General features: G+C 39.7%; 1 protein-coding gene across 1 annotated transcript; it reads left to right on the top strand.

Moving 5' to 3' along the window:
* Positions 1-1007: 1007 nt before the first annotated feature.
* LOC137294558 (uncharacterized) lies at positions 1008-25656 on the top strand. The gene is made up of 4 exons (XM_067825603.1): positions 1008-1116; positions 24337-24471; positions 24920-25031; positions 25613-25656. Exons 1-4 carry the CDS (start codon positions 1074-1076, stop codon positions 25620-25622), a joined length of 300 nt encoding a protein of 99 aa, XP_067681704.1. The 5' UTR covers positions 1008-1073; the 3' UTR covers positions 25623-25656.
* The last annotated feature ends 947 nt before the right edge of the window (positions 25657-26603 follow it).

The raw sequence follows: 26603 nt of genomic DNA, 5'->3' as shown, positions 1-26603 counted from the left end.
AACAAAATCATATACACTAAAAGAAGTCGTTATCCATGAAGAATGTATATAGAGATGTTGAGTTTGGAAAATACATGTCTGAATTTTCGCTCGATCCAATCAAAAATTATGTCAGTAGAGATGGTAAACTACTGCGTGGCTGGAATCTGTCATTCGTCCAAGTACAAGGCAGGACTTGAAACTGACAAGAGTTTGCACCACTTTCCGTCAGATCCACTCATCCGAAAAAAATGAATGTAGTTTGTTTGCAACCCACAGACATAAAAACATGTCATGTGTATCACACCAGCCTAATTACATAATGTGGCAGACATGGGACTCGGGTGCACGAGTCATAAATCAACTTATTTTGTTTATGTCGTATAGTCTGATAGGTGTTAAGTTCAAATTGCACGTGGTCAATGATTGAAGCTGTGTATTGCATGTTGTCTTTAGCAGACAGGCAGACAGATATATAGGTGTCAATAAACCAGACACTGAGCTTTCTCTGTGGCAGAGACTGCTTACCACATCATCAACCATCAACAATTTTTTTACGTAACGAGTAGATTATTTACTTGTTCGTGTACACAACCAAGATTACACTACTGCTCATGACCTCAGACGCTGGGCATGCATACTGCTTCAAGCTCCGCGAACCTATTCACTGCGCACAGCTGTTGAATCCAGTTTCCCCCCTGCGCTGGGGGGAATTTAGTGAAACGTTTGAACTCCGATTTCGCGGGCTTTTTTAAACTTTAATTGGTTGAATTGGCATTTTTTATGATTTGTTTCGGTAAGTGCATACCGAAAGGTACCAGAATCTGCAAAGTTGTGTTTTACGTTGCATGTGACCTTTAATTCTTCCCAAATTAGAATGTAACTAACAGTCCAGACAGACTGTGCCAATTACCTGTCGCGAGGTTTCATGGATGAACGCGTTCAACAACATTGCGTTGCCCTGGACCAGCAAGTGCTGTGCATCACACGTGACTCTGGCTCACGTGATTGGGGTTGGTTCACGAACACAAGTATTTAGGAGGATGAACCGTATGGATACACTACTCTGAAAGCACTTCGTCCCACCATCAGACATGAAAGTTACACTGTTTCTCGTCATTGTCAGCACAGTTGTTGGTGAGTAGCAGCATTCACTTATTATTACAGTTAACTAGCACATTAGATGTGATCTGATGTTTAACAAAACATTCAACATTCACCCGAATTGCTCCTTTTCCAGTCAACCAGGATCTTCCTCGTGGTGGGTCGTTCACCCCCGTCGTGGACTCGGGGGCATATTTGGTCCACCAACCCGTTTGCCGTGGGTTGCGGCCCTGTGTCGGTGTTGAGGGCATGGGAGCAGGACCAGTGTTCCTAATGCTCAACACACCACTTCGGCCCTAACTTCACCTAGACGGGTGGTTGAATGGGCCCGGTTCAACCAATCGGCTGATCACGCCAAGCCCTGAGCATTACTATATGTAATGTTGCACGAAATTTTGAAAATTGTTATTTGTGTATTATTAGGTCTTGGTATATTTTTGGACCTTCGGCATTTCAATTTTACAAATTTTACAAGTCCTATGCCCAGAAGGCGGTGGCTCATGGGCCAATCTGGTGGAATTATTAATCTTTTAATTCTTCTGCTGGAGTATATCATCCGGGTATCCTTGGTGCTGCAAGCTGGAGGCCCGCTTGCTTTAGCATTGTCCTTGTGATACTCCGTGGTGGGTGGGGAGCTCGGATGATGAACTATATGACATCAACCATGGCTTATGAAATGCACCCCCGCAAAAAAAACCCAAAAAAAACCCAAAACAAAACAAAACAAAAACAAAAACAAAAAAACAACAAAAAGCAAAAAAACACGTCCACTCCTGTTGATACTGACCACAGACCGTCTCTGTCGATTGAGTATTGGCCACGTTTCCTCGTTATTGAGACTCCGGACAAGACACCATTAAAGCTGAACCCTTTCGTAGTATCTAAGGGTATTCAAGGTATTACTGGGGACGTTAAGAACGTTAGACGCTTACGTTCAGGTGCGCTACTAGTTGAGTGCGGAAAGAAACAACAAGCAACCAATCTGATGAATATTGAATCTTTTGTGGGCATTCCGGTCACTGTCTCTGCTCTCAAGACCATGAACACGAGTAAAGGTATCGTCAGAGATCGTGATCGATTGTTTGCTGATATGTCCGAACTTGACATAGCATCAGAGATGAAAGATCAAGGTGTGCTATATGTAAAGCGCTTTTCAACCCGAAAAAACAATGAAACCATCCAAACAAAGAGCTATCTGTTTTCTTTTTCATCGCCAAATGTTCCTAAATCAGTGAAGGCAGGTTACTGCAACATCCAAGTTGAAACCTACATCCCCAACCCACTCGGGTGTTTTAAATACCAAAAATATGGGCACAGTGTAAATACCTGCTCATTGTCTGTTGTGTGTGCTCACTTTGGTGAGAAGACACACACAACAGAAGATTGTGACGGTGATTTTAACCAACTGCTCAGGCGACCATTCATCTGCATCGAAACAGTGTCCAATCTTGAAAGAGCAAATGGCAATAAACAGTATAAAGTTTACCCAAAACTTCTCTTTTTTCTGAGACAAAATAACTGGTGAAGAGATCTGACCTTACAGAAAGTTATGCTACAGTGGCAAACACATCATCTGTGCGCAGCTCTAAAATAACAAAATCATTCACAAGCTGCCAAACTACCTTGACTTGGGTCTATATTGCGACTCCCACAGCTTCTATACACAGACTGAGGAATCACTTCCTGGAACATCAAAGTCTTCTTCTGATCATAAATCATTTTCGCAGTCACGCACTGGGTCTCAATCAAAACTATGTATCTAAAATGAATTCACGTACGCCGATTTCTAAGGTATGGAATACGTATGATCCAGAAAATCAAAGGTAAGGGCTGTAGATCTAGCACTCAACATCTCAAAGACGGAGAACAGTTATTAACTAATAAATCTGATATTGCTAATAAACTTGGTGAAACACTGGCACAACACTCTTCTTCCACAAATTATGTACCACAGGTATCAACAACAACAAGAAAAGAAATCTTTTCACTTCAGATAACGGGGAAGATTATAACGAGGTATTTTCAATTCATGAGCTCCATACAGCTCTTGACCAGGCCCACGATACCGCTACAGCAGCTGATAACATACATTATCAACTTCTGAAGCACTTACCGGAATCCTGTTTAGAAACCCTTTAAACATTTTTGATGATATTTGGACGTCGGGGAAATTTCCGTCATCATGGCGAGATGCTATAGTAGTCCCAATACCTAAACCTGGACGTGACCATACCGATCCTTCAAATTATCGCCCAATTTCTCTCGCAAGCTGCCTTTGCAAAACCATGGAACGCATGATAAACAATAGACTAATTTGGTACTTAGAAACCAATAACCTCATAACAGATATTCAGTGTGGCTTTCGTAAAAACAGAAGTACCATTGATCACTTAGAGCGTTTAGAATCTTTTGTCAAAAACGCTATAATTAATAAACAACATGCAGTGTCTATCTTTTTTGATTTAGAAAAAGCATATGACACTACATGGAAACACGGCATTTTAAAAGATTCACTGTAACATGACTTTGGATTGCAAGGTCCATTGCCTCAATTTATATCCAACTTTTTAAATGACAGGCAATTTCAAGTCCGAGTGGGTTCTACCCTGTCGGATCATTATAATCAGGATCAAGGTGTTCCACAAGGAAGCATTTTGTCTGTTACTTTATTTAGCATTAAAATCAACAGTTTATCCAAAGTTTTGAATGATTCGATTGACGGATGACTTTTTGTGGATGATTTTAATATTTCTTGGTAAAAATATGCATACTATTGAGAGGCAACTGCAGTTGTGTTTAAACAAAATTAATAAATGGTGTCTTGAGAACGGTTTCAGATTTTCTAAATCAAAAATTAATTGTATACATTTCTGTAGACGATATAAACCACATAAAGACCCTGAACTGTTTCTAAATGGCACTGTTATTAAAGTTGTAAAAGAGGCCAAGTTCTTGGGATTGATTTTTGACTCGCATTTAACGTTTCTCCCCCATATCAAATCCCTTAAAGCTAAATGCCTGAAGGCTCTTGACCGTTGAAAGTCATTTCTAATTGTAAGTGCGGAGGGGACCAAGCTACCCTCCTACAACTCTATCGATCATTGGTCCGTTCGAAACTTGATTACGGCTCCATCGTATACGGTGGAGCCTGCATAAGCAAACCTTAAACTTCTTGATTTTGTACACCACCTAGGTTTAAGACCTTGTCTTGGATCTTTCCGAACTTCACCTATTGACAGTCTTTACGTTGAAGCCGATGAACCATCTCTTACACAACATCGTATAAAATTATCCTTACAATACATTACTAAATTATATTCTAATGAATCTAATCCTCCATATAACTGTGTGTTCAATCCACTTTATGAAGATTTCTATGACAAGAAATCTTCTCTTGCTCCACGTTTAGGGCACAGAGTGAAACCCTTTCTTTCTTCGGCCGACATTGAGCTGGAAAACAAAGCTCCCTCCCGTCTCCTTTCTTCTCCTCCTTGGCAATTGGTTAGGTCACAAGTCGACCTAACCTTAACTTCTCTTAAAAATCAGAAACTAATGAATTACAATATAAACAAGAATATCATCAATTAAAAACTAAATATAGCAACTACAAATCCTTTTTTACAGATGGATCCAGGGACGGTGGTGCAGTAGCTTGTAACATCCAGAACAACATCTCTATTTTTACTACAGAAGCAAACGCCATATTAACAGCTCAAAGACAACCTAAATGTAAACAATATATACTCTATTCAGACTCTCTTTCTTCAGGCTATTAAATATATTATTAAACATCCCCTTTTAATTGAAATTATTGAAATGTATAATAATCTTGCTACTGGCCAATACGACATCGTCTTCTGTTGGTTACCCAGCCACGTAGGCATTTCCGGTAACGCAATGGCCGATCTTGCTGCCAAGGCAGCACTCAACTAATCTGTTGCACCACTTCTTATTCTATACTCTGATTATATATATGGATCTTACATCCGTGATCTAATGCAGAAGAAGTGGGACACACAAGTAGGTATAAATAAATTACATGAAATAAAACCGTATATTGATTACACCTACTTGGGCTGTCAGTCCAGATTTGAAGAGGTTATGTTAAGACGATGTCGTATTGGCCATACTAGATATACTCATGCGCACCTGATAAAAGGTGAGGATCCTCCGTTTTGTATCCCTTGTGATGAGAGAGTCACAGTCAAGCATATCCTGCTTGACTGTGTTGAATTCACCATCACAAGGGATAAGTATTTTACAGTTAAAACAATTAAGGATCTTTTTAATTCTCATTTAATTATTGGTTTTTAAAAAGAAATTGATTTTTTTGGTTGAATTATGAATATCATGTTGTGTAAATAGATGTATTTTAATGATTGGTAGTTTGGATTAGTAACTTGAATTGTTGGTGGCTGTACCCTTAAAGGGGGTTGAAGTATTGTAAAAGTAATGTTTTCCTGAGAGGGTACGATAGTCTAAAAACATTCACAGTAAATTTAAATCTACCAGTACTTTTGCTATTTTAATTTTGGCTAACTTTCCGTACAATCGTCAGCAGCTGAAGGGATGGTGTACATCCAACTGAGGTCCATGTAGGTAGCAAAGGTACTGTAAGTCCCCATGGTCCCTAGTGTGGTGATCTACCTTCTGTTGTTGGCGATCCATAGTCTGTTTTTATATTGTATTGTCTAAATAGTGATATTAGTTTTAAATTTCCATGCTAGTTTTAATTCAAATTGTGATATTCTAGTTGTTTACTGTCCTTTGTCGACAGGTTTTATAATGTACATATGATCTTTTTCATTGTTGAATGTTCTCGTGACGATATGGCTGAGATATTGCCGATGTGACGTTAAATATTAACTCACTCACTCACTCACTCAAGCCGGATCTTATAGAGTGAGTGAGTGAGTTAATATTTAACGTCACATCGGCAATATTTCAGCCATATCGTGACGAGAACAGATTGGAAATTGAAATGGGAAATGTGCATACTATAAAAAACTGTCGTCAAAGGACAGTAAAACAACTAGAATATCACAGCTACGGATAAAACTAGTGTGGAACGGTAAACTGATAGAACTATTTGGACAAGACAAGATAAAACACGGGCTATACACATCACCAGCAGCTGAAGGTAGATCACCATGCCAGGGTCCATGGGGACTTACAGTACCTTTGCTACCTGCATGGACCCTGGCTGGATTTACACCAGCGCTTCAGACACTGGCGATGATAGGGCGATTTAGCCAGAATTTAAAACAACAAACACACTACGACTAAAAAGTATGGTTGAGCAAAATCGACTTTGAAAGTTTTTGGGACTTACGTACCCTCTTGGGAGGACAATAATTTTACGCTACTTCAACCTCCCTCGAGGGCACAGCCACTAACGATCGCAGTTGCTAATTTACAATACCATGCATAAAAGATATATTATCTATGTACAAAACATATTCAGAATTTATGTAGCAATTCTATTTCCTTTAAAAATTCAAGTATTAAATGATGATTAACGTTATAAAAAAGATCCTTTACAGTTTTCTCATTGAAATATTTATCCCTTGTGATGGCAAAATCAACACAATCAAGCAGGATATGCTTAACAGTGATTCTCTCATCACAAGGGATACAAAACGTAGGATCCTCACCTTTTAACAAGTGTTCGTGAGTATATCGCGTATGGCCAATGCGACATCGTCGTATAACAACCTCTTCAAATCTGGACTGACAACCCAAGTGGGTATAACCGATATAGGGCTTTATTCCATGTAATTTATTGATACCTACTTGGGTGTCCCACTTCTTTTGCATTAGATCACGGATATATGATCTTATGACAGCCTTATAATCAGAATAGGGTATGAGAAGTGGTGTCACAGATTTGTTGAGTGCTACCTTGGCAGCACGATTATACAATTCAACAATGTCAGCTAAAAGTGGATGCTGAGAAGATGCATTTTTAATAGCCTGGAGGCATGAAAGAGAGTCTGAATAAATGATATATTGTTTATATTTAGAGTGTTTTTTAATATAGTTTAGGGCTGTTAATATGGCATGTGCTTCTGCTGTAAAAATGGAACTGCTATTTGGTAATCTAGAAGATATTGTTCTGGATCCAATGACAGTAGCACAAGCAACTGCACCACCGTCCTTGGACCCATCTGTAAATAAGGATTTATATGTACTATACTTACTTTTTAATTGATTATATTCCTGTTTGTATTGTAAGTCATTAGTTTCTGATTTTTTATATTTACTTAATGTAAGGTCAACTTGTGGTCTAACCAGTTGCCAAGGGGGAGAAGAAAACAAGCGAGAAGGATTGATTATCCAGCTCAATGCCAGCAGCAGAAAGAAAAGGTTTAACTCTCAGTCCAAGAGTCGGAACAAGAGAAGACATCTTATTGTACAAATCCCCATACAGGGGATTGAAGACACAGTTATATGCAGGATTGGACTTATTTGAACACAGTTTAGTGAGATACTGTAAAGATAATTTAATACGACGGTGGCCAAGAGAAGGTTCGTCTGCTTCAACGTATAGACTGTCAACAGGAGAAGTTCGGAATGATCCAAGACAAAGTCTTAGACCTTGGTGATGGATAGAATCAAGTATTTTGAGGTTACTTTTACAGGTTCCACCATAGACAATGGAGCCGTAATCCAGTTTAGATCTGATGAGTGACCTGTATAAATGTAGGAGGGTTGTTTGGTCTCCTCCCCACTTTGTATTTGAAACGACTTTCAACAAATCGAGCGCCTTCAGGCATTTGGTTTTTAGGTATTTAATATGTGGCAGAAAGGTTAAGTGTGAGTCAAAGATGAGACCAAGGAACTTAGCTTCCTTGACAACTTTTATGGCTGCACCATTTAAAAATAAGTCAGGGTCTTTATGAGGTTTGTATTTTCTGCAGAAGTGAATGCAGTTTGTTTTAGATTGAGAAAATTTAAACCCGTTCTCAAGGCACCATTTATGAATTTTGTTGAGACAGATTTGTAACTGTCTCTCAATGGTTCGCATGTTTTTGCCACGACAAGAAATATTAAAGTCATCCACGAAAAGAGAACCATTGATTGAATCTGTTAAAACCTTTGAATGACTATTTATTTTAATACTAAATAAAGTCACAGACAAAATACTGCCTTGTGGAACACCCTGGTCCTGTTGGTAATGATCAGAGAGGGTAGACCCTACTCGGACTTGAAACTGTCTGCCCGTTAAAAACTGTGATATGAAATGAGGCAAACGACCTCGTAAACCAAATTCATGTAAATCTTTTAAAATACCATGTTTCCATGTAGTATCATAAGCCTTTTCAAGGTCAAAAAATATAGATACAGCATGCTGGTTATTAACAATAGAATTCTTAATGAAAGATTCCAATCGAACCAAATGGTCAATAGTGCTTCTGTTTTTACGGAAACCACACTGGATGTTAGAAATCAGATTATTGGTCTCCAAATACCACACTAAACGATTATTTACCATTCGTTCCATAGTCTTGCAAACGCAGCTAGTTAATGATATAGGTCGATAATTAGATGCATCTGAATGGTCTTTACCAGGCTTAAGTATAGGAACCACAATAGCATTCCGCCAAGAGGGAGGGAATGTTCCTGAAGTCCAAATTTCATCAAATATGTCTAAAAGTACCTCAAGACATGAATCAGGCAAATGCTTCAAGAGCTGATAGTGAATATCATCAGCCCCTGTTGCTGTATCATGAGCTTGCACTAGAGCAGTTTGTAGTTCATGTAAGGAAAATACTTCGTTGTAGTCTTCACCATTGTCAGAGTTGAAATTAATGATTTTCTTTTCTTCTAACTTCTGGTACCTCTGGAATTCAGTAAGATAGTTTGATGAAGACGAATGTTTAGCTAATGTTTCACCAAGTTTGTTTGCAATATCTGAAGCATCTTCCAAAATGTGATCTCCGTCTTTAAGGTGTTTAACGCTTGTTTTGGAACCCTTGCCCTTGATCCTTTGTACCATATTCCACACCTTTGATACAGGTGTGCGGGAGTTAATCTTGGAGACATAGGCTCTCCATTACTTCCGTTTATTTTGCTTGAATGTACGTCGAGCTTTAGCTCTGGTTACTGTAACATTATTCAAATTATGTACAGTTGGATGTTTGCGAAAATATTTTTCCGCCTTCTTCCTGTTTTTCCTAACCTGTTTGCAATCGCCATCAAACCATGGCTTACGAATGTGTGGATGCACAGAGGACTTAGGAATTGTTTCGGTAGCTATAGCATGCAGTGTATCTGAAAACAATTGAATGGGGTCAGCAATATTCTGGAACGTTTCATGTTTGAGTTTCTCAGTACACAATGATGTGAATTTAGACCAGTCAGCCTTTGAAAAATTCCACCTTGATGAGGGTGGAACATCAGATTGGTTATTGACTGAGAGAAGTGTTGGGAAATGGTCACTTCCACATAAATCATCATGAACTGACCATGAAAATTCATTCAGAAGATCTGCATCTGTGAGTGTAACGTCCAAGGCAGAATAGCTACCTGTAGCAGGGTGTAAATATGTGTGTGTACCATCATTAAATATGCAGAGACTGTTGTCAGAAATAAAATCTTCTATTATTTTACCCTTGGTATTGATAACATTACTCCCCCATAAAGGATTATGTCCATTCAAATCACCCATGAGTATGCAGGGATGAGGAAGCTGATCATACAGAGCTTGAAGGTCAGATTTCTGGAGGTTTGAAGATGGAGGGATATACAAAGAGCATAAAGTAAACGCAATGTGTAACGAAATCCGAACTGCAACAGCTTGAAGGTTAGTAGTGAGATCAACAGGGCTGTGTATTATACCCTGCCTCACCAAGATAGAGGAGCCTCCAGTGGCTTTGTCACCCGGAGGAGAAAAGGAATGGTGAGAGCTGTACTGACGTAAGTCAAATTTATCAGTCTGCTTAAGATATGTTTCCTGGAGACAGAAAACTGATGGTTGAAAATCTTGTACTAATAATTGTATTTCATTTAAGTTGGTCCTAAGGCCTCTGCAGTTCCACTGGATAAGTGTATTATTCATGTTACATTAGGTGGTAACACGGGCGATCTGTTCCTGGACCGTGGCGAATGACTTTTTTGGCGCACACGGTGGTGAGGAGTGACATCCATATCTTCCAGAAGTTGATATTTATTAAATATTTGTACCGGATTCCGTTGACTCTTTGGAACCCGATCTGACTTTTTTGAATAGTTCACTGTCTTGCTAGCATTCACGATAACAGGTGATGGTGAACGAGATTGTGGACGGGATTGTGATGCTGTTTGCGTGGAAGCAACAGTTTGCATTTCACACGTAGAATAAGTCTCAGTATTCACCCAAGTGATTTCAGTCTGGCATTCAACTGATTTAACAGTCTTAGTACGTTGACGGGTAACAGCTGCAGAGTATGACACAGTTGCAACTGGAGTGTTGTCATGTGCAACCAAACGTTTAGCCTCTGTGAAAGTAATGTTTCTTTCATGTTTAAGTTTCACTATCTGATGTTGTTGTTGCCAGACAGGGCAAGATTTTGATGAGGCAGCATGATCGCCAGAGCAATTAACGCATTTAGGGTTGTTTGGACAATCTAACGTGTCATGAGCAAGTTCTCCACAGCGATGACATTTCTTGCTGTTGGTACAAGATTTAGCACCATGACCAAACTTTTGACATGAGTAACACCGAAGCGGGTTCGGTATGTACTTATCAACATTGATATTGCAGTACCCTGCTTTGATGGATGACGGTGGAACAGGAACAGAAAAGTTGAGCAGATACGTGTTTAAGTTTACAATCTGACCATTTTGCCGACTTGTAAAACGTTTTACACCTGTTACACCCTGGTCTTTTAGTTCAAACGCTATCTCATCTTCAGACATGTCTAGCAGACAACGTTCTCGGTCTCTGACAATGCCTTTAGAACTGTTGAGAGTTTTGTGTGGAGACACAGTAACAGGTACGGACACGAGATGCTTAACAGCTAAGAGTGTAGATGACTGAAACGCTGATTTGCATTCAAGTAATATAAGACCAGATCGCATCTTTTTCATTGACACAACGTCACCAGCAATGCCATAAATCGCTTTTGACAGGGCAAACGGATTCAGTTTCAACGGACCATCATCTGAAGAAGAAATCACTAAATAACGAGACCAATGGTCAGATTTGCCTTTGGAGACTGTGTCATCATCAGAAGATGAACTATCCTCTAAAGTACGTTTGAGTTGTTTTGGGGGTATCATGGTAAAGTCATAGAACTTCATCATCCCAGCTCCCCACCCACCACGGAGTATCATAAAGACAATGCTATATGCCAGTGGGTTTCCTACTGACAGCACCAAGGATACTGGGATGATATACTCCAGCAGAAGTATCAATTCAAGATCAATAAATCCACCAGATTGACCCATGAGCCATCGCCTTCTGGGCATTAGACTCTAGGTAATAACAGTTTGGTTAATGTGGCATCAATATATCAATAGATATTACTGGTCTACAAGCTATATGACAAAGGCCCATTTACAAACATTTGAAAAAGTCACATTTGAGCAAAAACAATGACAATGCTCAGGGCTTGGCATGACCAGCCGATTGGTTGAATCGGGCCTATTCAACCTCCCGTCTAGGTGAAGTCAGGGCCAAAGTGGTGTATTAGGCAACAGGAACACAGTTGCAGGGACCTATTGCCCTCAACCACCAGGATCCCTTCCTCCACCGACACGGGCCGCAACCCACGGCAAACGGGTTGGTGGACAAAATATCCCCCCGGGTCCACTACGGGGGTGTCGGCGAGCTCTTTGCGTTACCCAGCACCCACCACGAGGAGGTGGCTCGCCACGGGTGCCGGATCTTATAGAAAATGAACCATCCATGTTGTTAAATATGCTTTGAAAACTAAATTTCAAATACATAAATAATAACTGTAACTAACATATTTTGATTTCACCCAATCCTGATAATTGAACTGTAGTAACGATTTTTTTTCAATTTTGAGGAATATACAAAAACGTATCGAAAAGTTCAGTCATCATGAGACCAATCTAACTGCTGCACTTGTCAGAGTTGCGCCATTCGCACGGATGACACGTGTCATTCCTCGTGTGTGTGTGTGTGTGTGTGTGTGTGTGTGTGTGTGTGTGTGTGTGTGTGTGTGTGTGACGGAAACATTGTGATGGCGATGCTCTGCATTAGGTGATAAAAAGTGAGGTCAAGCTTTGTTTTCCATACATCAACGCCTAAGAATGCTGACAGTAACGTTTAGATCTGGATAACTGCACACCATATCCTCAAAGTACCTTTTCCATGGAGCCTGCACCACGTCAGACGTAACTGTCTGTGCACATGTGTGAGGAAAGGATGTCTGATAGGACCAACATACCGCCTGATTCAGTACTGACAGAGAGCCCGAACCAGTTAAACCAGTTCACAAAATTCAATGATCATACTACAATTATGAAACTTATACACCAATTTGTCTGTTCTCAGCAAGTGGACATGCGATCCCTATCTTTTGTTAAGAACTTGCTTACCATGTGTGTCCCAGTATGATCAACTGTTAGACAAATATTTTACAAATCGCTCTTGATGCAAATTTCATGTACTTGGTGTATAGGCTGCGAAGCCACCTCAGCTTTACGTGAAACTACTGACAATACCACCTCACACTCACAAGAACCCAATCCCGTATCCACCTCCCTCAAAAGAGAACCAAATTATGTACCCATCTGAAGCTTACAAGAGCCCAGCTGTGTACCCATCTCACTCTTACAAAAACTCAATCATGTACCCATCTCGCACTAACGGTAACCCAATCACGAACCGATCTCACTCTTGCGGAAACCCACTCATGTACCCGCCTCATCCTTAAAGGATTCCAATCATGTACCCATTTCATTCCTAAAGGAACCTAATCACGTATCCATGTCACTCTTACGGGAACCTTATCTAGCCATCTGTCTAAACTGAGTTAACGGGGTGCATATTTTGAACAAATGCACTGTCGATTGAAACACTCCATGCTCTTCAATGGCTCAGTGTAAGAACAAGAAAGAAGTCCAAAAGACGCTCTTCAGTCCGACTTCACATACACGCTCATTCATCCACTTGTGTAACAGAAAAAAAACTGTTGTTAAAAGGTCTGACTCACATACTCGACAGAGGATCATTGCTAATATGTTAATATGATACTTCTTTCCTTGTATCAGCTGTGATCTACAGTGATGTACCCTGCAGTGCTCATCGTAACTGTACTCACCTGACCTGTGACACTGTGACAAGAGACGAAAGATTCTCAAAGGCTGCCTGCTCTTATGGAGTATGTACATGTCTGGCTCCAGTCGAAACTGCGTCCTGCCTTCAAAGGACGTGAATGGTCGATGAAAATAAATGTAGGGAGTCTGTCTTCCAGAAGCACTAGACTGCTGTCTTTGGGCGCTTGAATCAAACATGGTACTGGCGTGTTTCAGCATCTTTGTGTTTCGCTGCTTTTGAAAATGGTTCATTTCACTCTGTCTCAATGTATATAGAAACGGTTGCTTCACTGCATTAACGTGCCGTTTAAAGTGCCCATTAAGCACTCAGAAAGTTGTGTTTACCTTAGAATATAAACGACATCACGCCGTTTAAGCTTATATATGACTACAACATTTTACGGCGTTCCCATACTTATTGCTTGTAGTATATATTTTGGATTGTTTTAATGTTAAGTCGTATCTGCGATTCCATCCAGTAATCTCAGCGTGAGGCACCAAACCAGCACACAAAAAGAGCTATTTAAAAATATCACTATCCCAAAGTTCGTCCTTTTTGGTGCTGACATGAAGTTATACAACTGGATAATTGTAAAGATTCACTGAACAAGAATTCGACAGAAGCTATCTAAATCACACCACTGAGAGGTGCATATGTACTGTGGTGATTAAGAGGGACGTTCATATTTCAGCTCTGTGTTCCGACCGCGAAGTATGCGACAGCTGTGAATGCAGAGACACCCATAGAGAACTTCACTGCTTCGAGGGCCTCTGCACTTGTGGACATGTTGCAAGTTGACCTGGTGGACCAGACGTGTGAGTAAGTATACCAAGAACCATTATTGACGGATCACCTGTGTATGAAGGATGTGGAGCATGAATGTATCTTAACATGCCCTTTATAAGTGACCAAATGTAACACATATTATATTTGCGATTAAACTCTCGCATCGAAGTGCCAATATTTACAGATGTAGTGATTTTGTTTGACTGAGTCTAACGCGAACCCAGGCTCTCATAGTTAGACGCCTCATCACCACTAAGCCAAAGCGTCGTCCACAAGCTGATTCTATCAAAACAAAAATATGAAGGTCAAATGAATAGATCACTAAGCACCTTGCGGCAGAAGGAGGTTGGTGACTTTGTGTATGGAAACAATGTGAAATGTTCATCAGCCATTAGCATAAGTTGTTCATCGTGACTTCCACAGTTGGGAGCCACAGAAGTTGGTGAACAGATTCAGAGTCTGAGTATTTTACAGGTCCTACTGAATATTTTCAATTTCTGATGAACCAAGTTTAGAAATGTTACTCATCTCTTCTTGTTAACTTTCAGAGGGAAGTAGAGATGGAGAAACTCCCATGGAAAGTTTCCACATCATGTGGATACACACAAGTACACACGTTAAATAAACCTGTTTGCACGAATGACTAGCTTGTGTTGAAACTGACTTCTACTTATGGAATTACTACCTATGGAATTAAGGCGTTACCTACTTACACCTGTTGAATATACCCCATGGCTCTTCCGGGTCTCTCCGTATCAGATCCACCGCTAGACAATAAATCGCATATATGACATACAACATACAAACTTGCATTTCTCTACATAATATAGCAACAGTTGCGCCCAATAAGGGGCAAAAGTAATGCTGTTTACACTCCCTGTGGCCCAATGGACTGATCGACTCTTTGTTTTAATATGGCTTTGCATGACATAACTAAGCCGTTTTTAGGAAATTATAAATAGGTTATTACACAGTACCAAAACTGGATTCCACGGTTATTTGAGACATCTTCGTTGTCATTACTCTCTTGAAACAGCTTGATAAAATTCAGAGGGATAATAATGAAATACTTTCAGCGTCACTGAAAGAAGCCAGTTTCGTGCATTGCCCGTCGTCTCTCTCAAGTTGTCCGATGGTCTGAAGCATTTGTAATCTCTACTTTATCCATCACACGGACCCATGAAGGTCCCTTGGTGGAACAGGCCTTCACCAACCCATGTTTGCCACAAAAGGCGACTATGCTTAAGAGGCGACTAACGGGATCGAGTGGTCAGGCTCACTGACTTGGTTGACACATGTCATCGTTGATCGATGCTCATGTTATTGATCACTGGATTGTCTGGTCCAGGCTCGATTAGTTACAGACCGCCGCCATATAGCTGGAATACTGCTGAGTGCGGAGTAAAACTAAACTCACTCACTCACTCCATCACACGGGATAAATATTTCAATGTGGAAACTGTAAAAGATCTTTCTTTATGATGTTAATCATTGTTATATAATTGAATTTTAAAGGAAACAGAATAGTTAGATAAATTTTGAATGTGTTTTGCACATAGATATTTATATTTTAAACATGGCAGTATAAACTACAACTTGTTAGTGAATGAGTGCGTTAACATTTAAAGTCACACTGGCAATATTACAGCCATATCGTGACCAAAATAAGTTGTAAATCCACCAGAATACATGTAAATTGTAACAATCTGTCAACGAAGGACAGTAAAAGCAACTTGCACATCACAGTTATTAAAGATCACATATACTCTAATAGGGTACAAATGCAAAATCACTTGCTGACATCGGTATAAATGAAACCCCGGAACTACTCATTTCCACCTTTGATTTACTTAAATCGACCTTTTTGTCAACGGTGCACAATTCTCAGCCTCAAACGAAATTTCAACCAATCACGTAATTTTAGGTATAGATATGAGGGTCATGCAGAATTCATCTACATTTCAGGGGGTAAACTATTTCGTTTACAGGTTTGTACAACCCTGAAACCGCGACAGCTGTTGTGCAATATGGAAGCTCTATGTTCTCACAATCTACTATCATTTAGTTTTGTCTCCTGCTTTGCCTAGTTTTCGAGTTACAACCCTTGTTTTCATAGACGATTTTGTCAAAATCACTTGGTGTTGCTAGGTTGTATTCAGTGTTGGGTGGTATAAACCTACACGTGATTTGTCATCATTCACTTGATGATCAGATAATGAATTTATAACAGGTATAATTAGTGGTAACGCCACTTAGATTACCCTTAGATTACTTTATTTCCTCCACTGTAGGAGATTAGATGCTTATTACATCGATAAGACAGCATGAGTATATACACTGAGAAGAGAGTTGGTGTACTGATATGGAAATGTGAAGTTATGGTATAGATAGGATAGAGGTGGGAGAGGAAAAAAAACATGTATATAATACACCGGCTCAGTGTTTATATTGTATGAGCGCTATTGCGCTGGCACGTGAGCAAGAGACACAGAGTTCAGTTGATGCTGGATCGGCGTTTATAGGGCAATCTAGTTTTGCTGTGCTTGCGTGTGAGACATTGCATTAATAGTTATGAGGCGTTGATAAAGATGATGATGATGATGATGATAACACGCTGATTGATTCATTACTTTTATACGGATTTCAATGGGGATTTATCAAAAGCTGGTGTTTATGTATGTACATTTACTAATCTATATTGAATACACTCTGTCGTGTCTGTGTCTATGTAAAAACAACACCCTTCTTTCAAAGGATTAACCGTCACTACATTGATTGCTCATTATTGGCTAACTAAATGACGCACATTATGCAGTTAGTTGCCAGGTGTGCTATCTTGGGTGACCAATGAGATTATACAGCAATGGGAAAAACCTGAAACGATACATTTCGTATATTGGTAAATCTGCAGATGAATTATATATATCTCGTTTTTGTGGATATTGATGGATACATTCCTCGAACAATGTAAGAGCCTGACATTGCTCCTATAACTTTAACTTGTTTTAACTTTAATATTTGAATTTTGTTTTTATTAAGCTGTCGTAGCTTTCAACGGAATCTTCCATAGCTGATGAGTGTATACCACATTCCACATGGTTCAACGATGACTGCAAACAAGCTAGGAAGGCAAGAAAAAAAACCCAGAACATTATTTCCGTCGCCATCCTATGATGCATAATTTAAATAAATTTTAAATTTTAAATGCTAAAGCGCGGCGTACTTTTAAACAGAACAAACGCCAATATTGGCAAAATTATGTTTCAAAAAACAAATTCTCGGCCACCCATGTCCAAGGTTTGAAACATGGTCCAGAAAATTAAAGGTAAAGGTACTAAATCTAGTGTCCATCATCTGAAACATGGATATCAATTGCATACTGATAAATCAGATATTGCAAATAAACTGGGTGAAACCCTCGCTAGACACTCTTCCTCCTCTAATTATGTACCTAAATTCCAGCAGTATCAAAGACAACAAGAAAAAAGAACTATCAATTTTATTTCGGATAATGGTGAAGATTACAATGAAACATTTTCTATTCATGAACTCCATACTGCTCTTGATCAAGCCCATGACATTGCTACATCAACTCCTGAAGCACTTACCAGAGTCCTGTATAGAGACGCTCTTATATACTTTTTGATGATATTTGGACTTCAGGTACTATGGCGTGACGCTATAGTAGAACCAACAGCCAAACCTGGACGTGATCATGGGGATCCATCCAATTATCGTCCGATTTCATTAACTAGCTGTGTTTGCAAAACCATGGAAAGCATGATAAATAATCGACTTGTTTGGTACTTGGAAACAAATAACCTTATAACAGATATACAATGTGGTTTCCGTAAAAACAGAAGTACGATCGATCACATAGTGTGTTTGGAATCGTATGTGATAAACGCACTAATTAATAAACAACATGCTGCGTCTATCATTTTTGATCTCGAAAAAGCATATGGAAATATGGCATTTTAAGAGATTTACATGACTTTTTCTTGCGAGGTCGTTTGCCTGAATTCACAGCCAACATTTTAAATAACAGACAATTTCAAGTCCGCGTGGGTTCTGCCCTGTCTGATCATTACAATCAGGATCAGGGTGTTCCACAAGGCAGTATTTTGGCTGTCACACGTTTTAGTATCAAGATATACAGTTTATCGTGAAGAAGAAGCATGATTTGTACAAGTGTTCTGCCCATGGCCAAACTTCTGACAGTGAAAACATCTCCGTGGATTTGGAACATACATGTCAGTTTTCATACAGAAGTCGAAAACTAATTGTATCCATTTCTGTAGAGAATACAACTCACATAAAGAATCACAACTGTTTTTAAATGGCACTCCTATCAAAGTTGTTAAGAAGGCCAAGTTCTAAGGTCTGATTTTCGACTCCCATTTAACCTTTCTTCCACATATCAAATCTCTAAAAACTAAATGCCTGAAGGCACTCGATTTATTAAAAGTTTCTAATTGAAAATGGGGAGGTGATCAAGCTACCCTCCTACACCTATATAGATCACTTGTTCGTTGGAAGCTTGATTATGGCTCAATTGTCTCTGGTGGAGCCTGCAAAAGCAACTTAAAACTATTACATTCTGTCCATCATCAAGGTCTAAGACTTTGTCTTGGCTCCTTTCGAACTTTACCTGCTGACAGTCTGTACGTCGAGGCTGATGAACCATCTCTTGAACAGCACCGTATAAAATTAGCTTTACAGTATATAACAAAGCTACATTCGAATGAGTCAAACGCTGCATGTACAATAACAATCTTCTCTTGTTCCGCCTCTTGGTTTAAGAATAAAACCATTTATTTCTGCCGCCGCCATTGAGCTGGATAATATAGCTCCTTTCCGTCTTCTTTCTTCTCCTCCTTGGCAGTTGGTTAGGCCACAGGTTGACTTAACATTAACTGCATTTAAAAAATTAGAAACTAATGAATTACAATATAAACAAGAATATAATCAATTAAAAACTAAATATAGCAATGTGGCAATTATGACTCCTTATCTACAGATGGGTCCAAGGACGGTGGTGCAGTAGCTTGTGCCACTGTCATTGGATCCAGAACAATATCTTCTACATTACCGGATAGCAGTTCTATTTTCACAGCTGAAGCTAATGCCATATTAACGGCTGTTAACTATATTCAAAGACACCCTAAATGTAAACAGTATATATTAATCTATTCCGACTTTCTTTCTTGCCTTCAGGCTATTAAAAATATTTCTTGTAAACACCCACTTTTAATTGAAATTATTGAATTGTATAATGATCTTGCTACTGGCCAATACGACATCGTCTTGTGTTGGTTACCCAGCCACGTAGGCATTTCTGGGAACGCAATGGCCGATCTTGCAGCCAAGGCAGCACTCAACAAATCTGTGACACCACTTTTTATTCCATACACTGATTATAAAGTTAACATTAGATCTTATATCCGTGATATGATGCAGAAGAATTGGGACACTCAAGTAAGTATCAACAAATTACATGCAATAAATCCTTATATTGGTTGTACCTCACGCGACGATGTCGAATTGGCCACACAAGATATACACATGAATACTTGCTTAAAGGTGAAGATCCTCCGCTCTGTATCCATTGTGATAAAAGAATCACAGTCAAGCATGTTTTGCTTGACTGTGTTGAATATTCCATCACAGGGGATAACTATTTCAAATCAAGAACTATGAAGGATCTTTGTAGAAATGTTAGTTACCATTTAATCATTGCGTTTTTAAAAGAATTAGACCTATTACATGACTTGTAAATAGATAAATATTTTATGATTGGAAGTTGATTTAGGAACTAAGATTGTTAGTGGCTGTATCCACGAAGGGTTGAAGTACCGTAAACGTATTGCCCTCCTGAGAGGGCACGTAAGTCCTAAAACAGTTGAAGTCAAATTTGATCTTCCATTTTTTTTATCTTAATTTGTGGCTAATCTTGCATACAGTCGCCAGCAGCTGATGGGATGGTGTAAATCCAGCTAGGGACAATGCAGGTAGCAGAGGTACAGTAAGTCCCCATGGTCCTTAGTATGGTGATCTACCTTCTGTTGTTGGCGATCTATGGCCTGTTTTTATATTGTACTGTCCAAATAGTGATACTGTTATTTTAAGTTTCAGCTGTGGGTTATTGCTTTATGAATGGTCGGAAAATGCTCACTGCCAAACTGATGGCTGTGGACTGGCCATATGTTCGGGAATGGGTGTATCTGTAGCACTATAGTCCATCTCATCTACACGGGATTCTCAAAGCACTTCTTTGTTTTTCCCTCGACGACTGGATGTCAATCTCAACGGCACATCGTAATTTATCAACTCCCTGGGGATGATACAACTCTTGCAGTCACTAGGCACGCCAAGTTAATGTGGCTTTCCCATCCGTTCGAGGTACCCATTGGTGGACTGGGACGTATGCAGTAGTTACTTCATTCTAATTGTCCACCAGGACGTGGTGTATTTGGACCAAACTCGAGTGACTGGATGACGTCACTACTTTGTACAATGGCCATATTCTATATTCAAGTTTCGAAATCTGCGCGGGATATTTGATTAACATATCATGCAGTTTCAGACTGCGCTATGTTTAGTCGCGAGTGGAATAATACTGTAGACGACAGTACACCGTCACAAGTAGTTGACGCAAATAAAGTTGCTGATACAATCGATGACGTGACTCTCTCACAAACAATGAAACCTAAATCAGCAGTGTTACAGTGATTGTTCGAGTTATTATTGTTGAAGACGGGCGAATGGGCAACACTTCCTGACCTGTCAAACTGCACGCTCAGTGTTAATCACGTAAGAGGTGAATATGCACAGCGTAGCCGATTTGTTTGACGACAGAGTTGGCATTATTTTCATGAAAAGAGTAAAGAAAATATTGTTGGCTATCTTTTCAGAAGGTTTACGTCCATTTGAGTTATGTTTGCTAAAAGTAGGCTTGGCTAACATTGGAAAGAAGCAGTCAGATCGAGACATCCAACCCTGGTGTAACTATGCGAAACATCACGGCCAAGATCAAATGTGACTGCAGTCGGGGCAAAGTACAATGTGAATGACCTAGCATACTGCACGTTGCTGTACTCTCAGTTAGGTGTTTGCAAGTATTCATCATGTGGCCATCATCTGGTCATATACCACCAGATTCATGGGTTATTTTATGTACACGGTATTGTGTACTGTACACTAGGGATTGTGACAACACTGAAAAAATCTGCACACAAAGGAGGCTCTAAGATTTTTACACCCGATCACGCTTGGGCTCGATCACGTCCTCTCAAGCTTGTTGGTTCACTAGCCTGGCGCCCAAAACAGCTCACCCAGCAAGCCCACCGCGGCCCAAAATTCAAATTCATTTAACCATTCAAAGGTCTGCGCAGTGTGAGCGATAAATCCACCTTCCTTTACTAGGATGTAAATATGCTTTTTATTGATAATTAATTATACAGAGATGGTTGTAAGACATACAAACGTCTACTGTCTTCCCATTTCTGTTTGTGTCGAAAGTACCCCAAAGGGGTTCATGAGCGTCCAAGTCACCCATGATGATACAAAGGGTGGTCACAAGAAGCCTGAACAGCAGGCTCCTTAATTCCACATGACACTGTTTGTTAACGAAAACATTTGCATTATGTATTTCGTGTTGATATATGAAGGTATTACAGCAATTGACTGTGCGCCAACAAAAATTAGAAGGTGATTCTATAGGATAGTAGTTTTGTTAACAGCTGAATAGGGTTTCATTTCTAACTGGGACTGTTGTGGGATCCTATTCACAACGGTTCGGCCTCATGAGCATCAAGAAAAGCACAAACATATGAACAGTAGGTTAACTGTCTGTCTCCAACGTCTGATGTTTATCAGTTACATACACTTGCTCCCTTGATAAATAACAAAAGCTTGACATGTAGGCCAAGGCTGTAATGATATAAGACGTTTTTGTAGTAGGCATGATTTTGTAACAGCGGACTAGGCGCTGGTTGCCAATGAACACAGAACAGCTACTGGGTTGTAAGTCAACAACTATCTCTTTGTTTACCTTAAAGTACAGAGTTCAGCAGTCAGTTTCCAACTCTGTAAACATTGTAACATACTATTAAAATATCTGATAAATTACAACATCCATACTACAAATACCTAGGATTTATACGTGAATAATATAGATAGGGAACAATAGCTACAGTTAAACTGAAATGATTAACTGGTTCAAACTTCAATGTATACTCGGAAGGCAGTCAGATTGCTCTACAAACTGCCAAGGCATAAAGTCAGTATACAATATGTATTCCTAAGCCATCAGTGTCTGGCAATGAGCTGACAGTTTGCAAAGTCAAGATATTGCTGGAATATTGCTAAAAGGGGCGTAAAACCCGTCTCACTCACTCACTCATACAAGGGTCAGGATTTGGATGAGGCCAAGTGTTTTCCGTCGCGGAAAAGTGAGTGAGTATAGTTTTACGACACCCTCAGCAATAGTCCAGCTATATGGTGGTAAATGATCGAGTCCGGACCAGATATTCAAGTGATCAACGGCATGAGCACCGATCCGCGCTATTGGGAACCGACTGATGTGTCAACCAAGCCAGCGACTCGGACTATACGACCTCGGAAGCATCGGAGAGGACTTTGTACATACAACTAAAATCCGATTTTAAAGCACCCAATTTCTATATACTTCAAAATGCTTTACCCCCGGGATAGTTCTTAGTCACTTGACAATGTCCTCCTCATTCATGTCAGAAGAACAATGGGTCCTATCTCTGTAGGAGTTATGTGCACTGAAACAACAAACGGTATTCAGAAACTGTTTCACTTTCAACAGATAGTTGACCCGCTCTTCGTAGAATGTACACGGAGACATGTTGGAGACACAACTTTGCAGATTCTGAGTTGTTGACGTGTCTGTCCCATACGTTAAGACAAACGTTACTAAAAAAACACATGATAAACAGTTTGGTGAAGGTTTGTATTCGGCTTAAATATCTTCTCTGGATCATTTTAATTTCACCTGTGACTTCATCCATACAATACAATATGACCGTCTCATTTCTACTACAACGAAAGTTTATATCAGCACATTTAGCTGAAGCTGACTAGTCATGCGACATTCCACGACTGCATATTGGGAATGTAAACATTGCAAACATTACCGTGTCCCTGTAAAATTATGAGTCGAACTATGACACCTTTTATCCTTCGGAAAACATAAACGTAATGTTTCCACTAGTGATGTTAGCTGTGTGATGCAACAGGAAACCACTAAGCGGGATGCGACGAAGTAGTTTACTGTGGGAGGCTGTACGTGGCGATGACATCCATCGTGACGTCGGTTACATTGTGACGTAATGCAAAAAAGTTCGATTACGAGAGGGCAGACTGGAATAGCGCAGTGACGTGAACACACTGTGACGTAATGCAAAAAGTCTGATAACGTATTGTCGGCGCCTTTGATCCTTCACCAAAGCGTCTTAAAATTTTCGGTATACACTTATCAAATCATCATAAGTGCCAATTCAAGCTATAAAGTTGAAGAAAAAAACCCGCGAAATTGGAGTTCAAACGATTCACTAATTTCTCCCCAGCGCTGTGGTTTCAACAGCTATGCTTCGCTGCGCTCATAACGAATGCGCAGTGACTTGGTTCGCGGAGCTTGAAACAGTATGCCTGCCTGTAGTATGAGGTCGTGAGCAGTAGTCTAATCTTGGCTGAGTACATAAATAAGTAAATGATCTACTCGTGCCATATAAAATACCCAAAACATGTTGATTGTGATAAGCAGACTCTGTGACAGAGAAAACTTAATGTCTAGTATGTCTGCAATGCACAACTTCAATTACTGACAACATGCAATTTGAAATTAACACCTATCGGGCTTATAAGTCATAAACAAAGAGCCGGCTTAGCGTGTCGGCAAATGAACCAGTAGCCAACGACAAGACGTCGTTACACATGAGTGCACATCCACCGGCCCTGACTGGGTTCGGTATAACTGGTGCTTCCTTTCGAGGTAAACCCAAGTACAAAATATTGCACTTTTGATTTGCGATTATACACGTATAGTGTTTCACAAATCAATAATGCATTTCGTATATAATGAACAAGTGATAACTGTGTTTTAATTGTGTTTGATGTTTTGGTTGCATGTGACCTTTAATGATATGCGATTTCTGTCTTTATATCAGCTGTGATCTACAGCGAGCCGTGCACAGATGACAGTGACTGTAACCACGTGACATGTGACAGCACCTCAAGACTCGCCTGCTCACATGGACTATGCACCTGTCTGGTTGCAGCTAATGCTGGCTCCTGCTTTTCAGGTATGCTAATTAACAAAATAAAAGCCTCGGTAATTACAGTAGGCAAATTTCACCCGAGAATGTATTATTCACGTGCAATTCAAAAAGGCAAAATAATGACAATGCCTTTCAGAAAGTGATAAAATGTGAAATGTGATAATTACACTTTCTAAGTAAACTAAAAAAATGCTACTTGTTTGTGTTGTCTCGTAGTCGAACCGAAACATTCAGACTAGAGACATAAAGAAATCGAATTTCTCACTCAGAAAATGAGGCTTTAACAAAAATGAAGGTCAATATTCCAATTCGCTGAAGTCCGTTTTTTTGTGGAAGCGTCGGTGGCTAGACATGAACTGAACGGTTTGTCGGGAATCACTGACCAATCGTAAGACAGAATCTCTCCTATTACACATCATAGGGCTGTAATTGTACTGTGGTGCTCAAGTTAAGAGGGACGTTTATATTTCAGCCACATGTTCCGACCGTGCCGACTGCGACAGCTGTCAGTGCAGACAGACCCATGCAGACCGTCACTGTTACGACGGCCACTGCCTTTGTGGACATGGATTTGGACCTGGCGTGTAAGTAATAAGGAAGGTTCTTCCATTCTGAACAATAGCCATTAAGGAGTTGTTCAGTAACTTCGTTCGGCGCTGGTGGAAATGGTTCACAAGATATAAACTGCACTCAGCTTTATTGATTCGAGTCAGCAAGATCAGCTGCAGAGCATGTTCTTTGTGTTTGTCACTTTGACGCAATGCTTTTACAAAAAGTGGAAACGTTCACGACGTTTCCCGGGCATAAGAAATACAACCAAAATGTTTTTTTTCTGTGTATAACATTATAATATTTATGAATTATTGTTAGTCTACGTGACACAAAAATGCAAAACTCTTCCATAGGCATTTTTAGGTTTACCTGAACTGTGTCTTGGCCTAGTTTCGAAGTAAGTCTCATCAAATGTATTTAGATCTCTGTAGATTTAGATTTTCATTGGACGGACCTGATGTAAATGGGTATTGACACGTGGTGTTAGCGTTTAATAATAGGCGTGTCATTTTACAAAAGTTAATTCATATCCATATTACAGATCGTTCTGAATGTTCAATTTATGGAAAAAGAAGTTTGAGAAATTGACGATGATAACTTATTTTTCTTTCAGCGGAAAATAAAGAACCTCTCATGGAAATTATTCATACTATGTGGATACCATATGGACATGTATGATACATATGATGCAATAAACTGGTTTGTTTTGATACTATTTCCATGCTTCAGTTTATGGGATATCCCTTCCATTTTTTCCGGGTTGATTGCCTATCCTCATCAACGCCGGACTATATTCATTATTCATACTATGTGGATACCATATGGACATGTATGATACATTTGATGCAATAAACTGGTTTGTTTTGATACTATTTCCATGCTTCAGTTTATGGGATATCCCTTCCATTTTTTCCGGGTTGATTGCCTATCCTCATCAACGCCGGACTATAGTATACATGGATCTGGATTTGCTACTTCTACATGGCTATTGCATTTCACTGAACAAACCCCCGACCGTCGTCAGCCATGGTGAAATTAATGAATGTGGCGGTCCGTAGACTTTGTCAGTTCCTGCCAAGGAGGTGCACAGGTGTGATTACATGAACTGTTCGGAACCCTCGTGGGCGTGCGTGTCTTGTGACATGGCATTCACTATTGTCGTATGTCTACAGACCATAAGTCTATGACCATGTTTAATGTCATCCTTGTCTTGAAGAACTGAACCCAATAAAATATTTCAAAAGGATATCACGAAATGCTTGCAGTTAAATCTACGTTCTTACCTTTGTCCTCACGGGTTAAAACTATACCCTAGTATTGAGTCAATGTGTTCACAGATTCTTGTACAGTGGCTGTTCGAATCGTTTTCTGATCAGCATTTACATGTAAGTAGAGTTTGTGATCAACTCCAGAAATCAGTGTTGTCATTATGGCCACAGAGCATCAGGTGTCTATCAAGATGTTAAATGCCATCCTTGTGTTAAGAACCCTCCCATCCGAACTCCAATCCGAAATGTAGGTTCCAGCAGACCACTGCCAACTGTCAACGAAGTCTTTACAGAAAGGATGTATGCAAGTGGATCAATGTTTTACATGAATAATAC

This window comes from Haliotis asinina, chromosome 8 (assembly GCF_037392515.1).
Source record: "Haliotis asinina isolate JCU_RB_2024 chromosome 8, JCU_Hal_asi_v2, whole genome shotgun sequence".
Taxonomy (NCBI): Eukaryota; Metazoa; Mollusca; class Gastropoda; order Lepetellida; family Haliotidae; genus Haliotis; species Haliotis asinina.
The sequence above is the reverse complement of the archived record's forward strand: the minus strand, read 5'-3'. Positions and strand labels throughout refer to the sequence as shown.

Bases quoted from the DNA above. Each gene is read 5' to 3' on its own strand.
- LOC137294558 (XM_067825603.1), top strand. From the start codon at position 1,074: ATGAAAGTTACACTGTTTCTCGTCATTGTCAGCACAGTTGTTG. The intron at 1,117-24,336 runs GTGAGTAGCAGC...TCTTTATATCAG, and splicing joins CATTGTCAGCACAGTTGTTG to CTGTGATCTACAGCGAGCCG. The intron at 24,472-24,919 runs GTATGCTAATTA...TTTATATTTCAG, and splicing joins TGCTGGCTCCTGCTTTTCAG to CCACATGTTCCGACCGTGCC.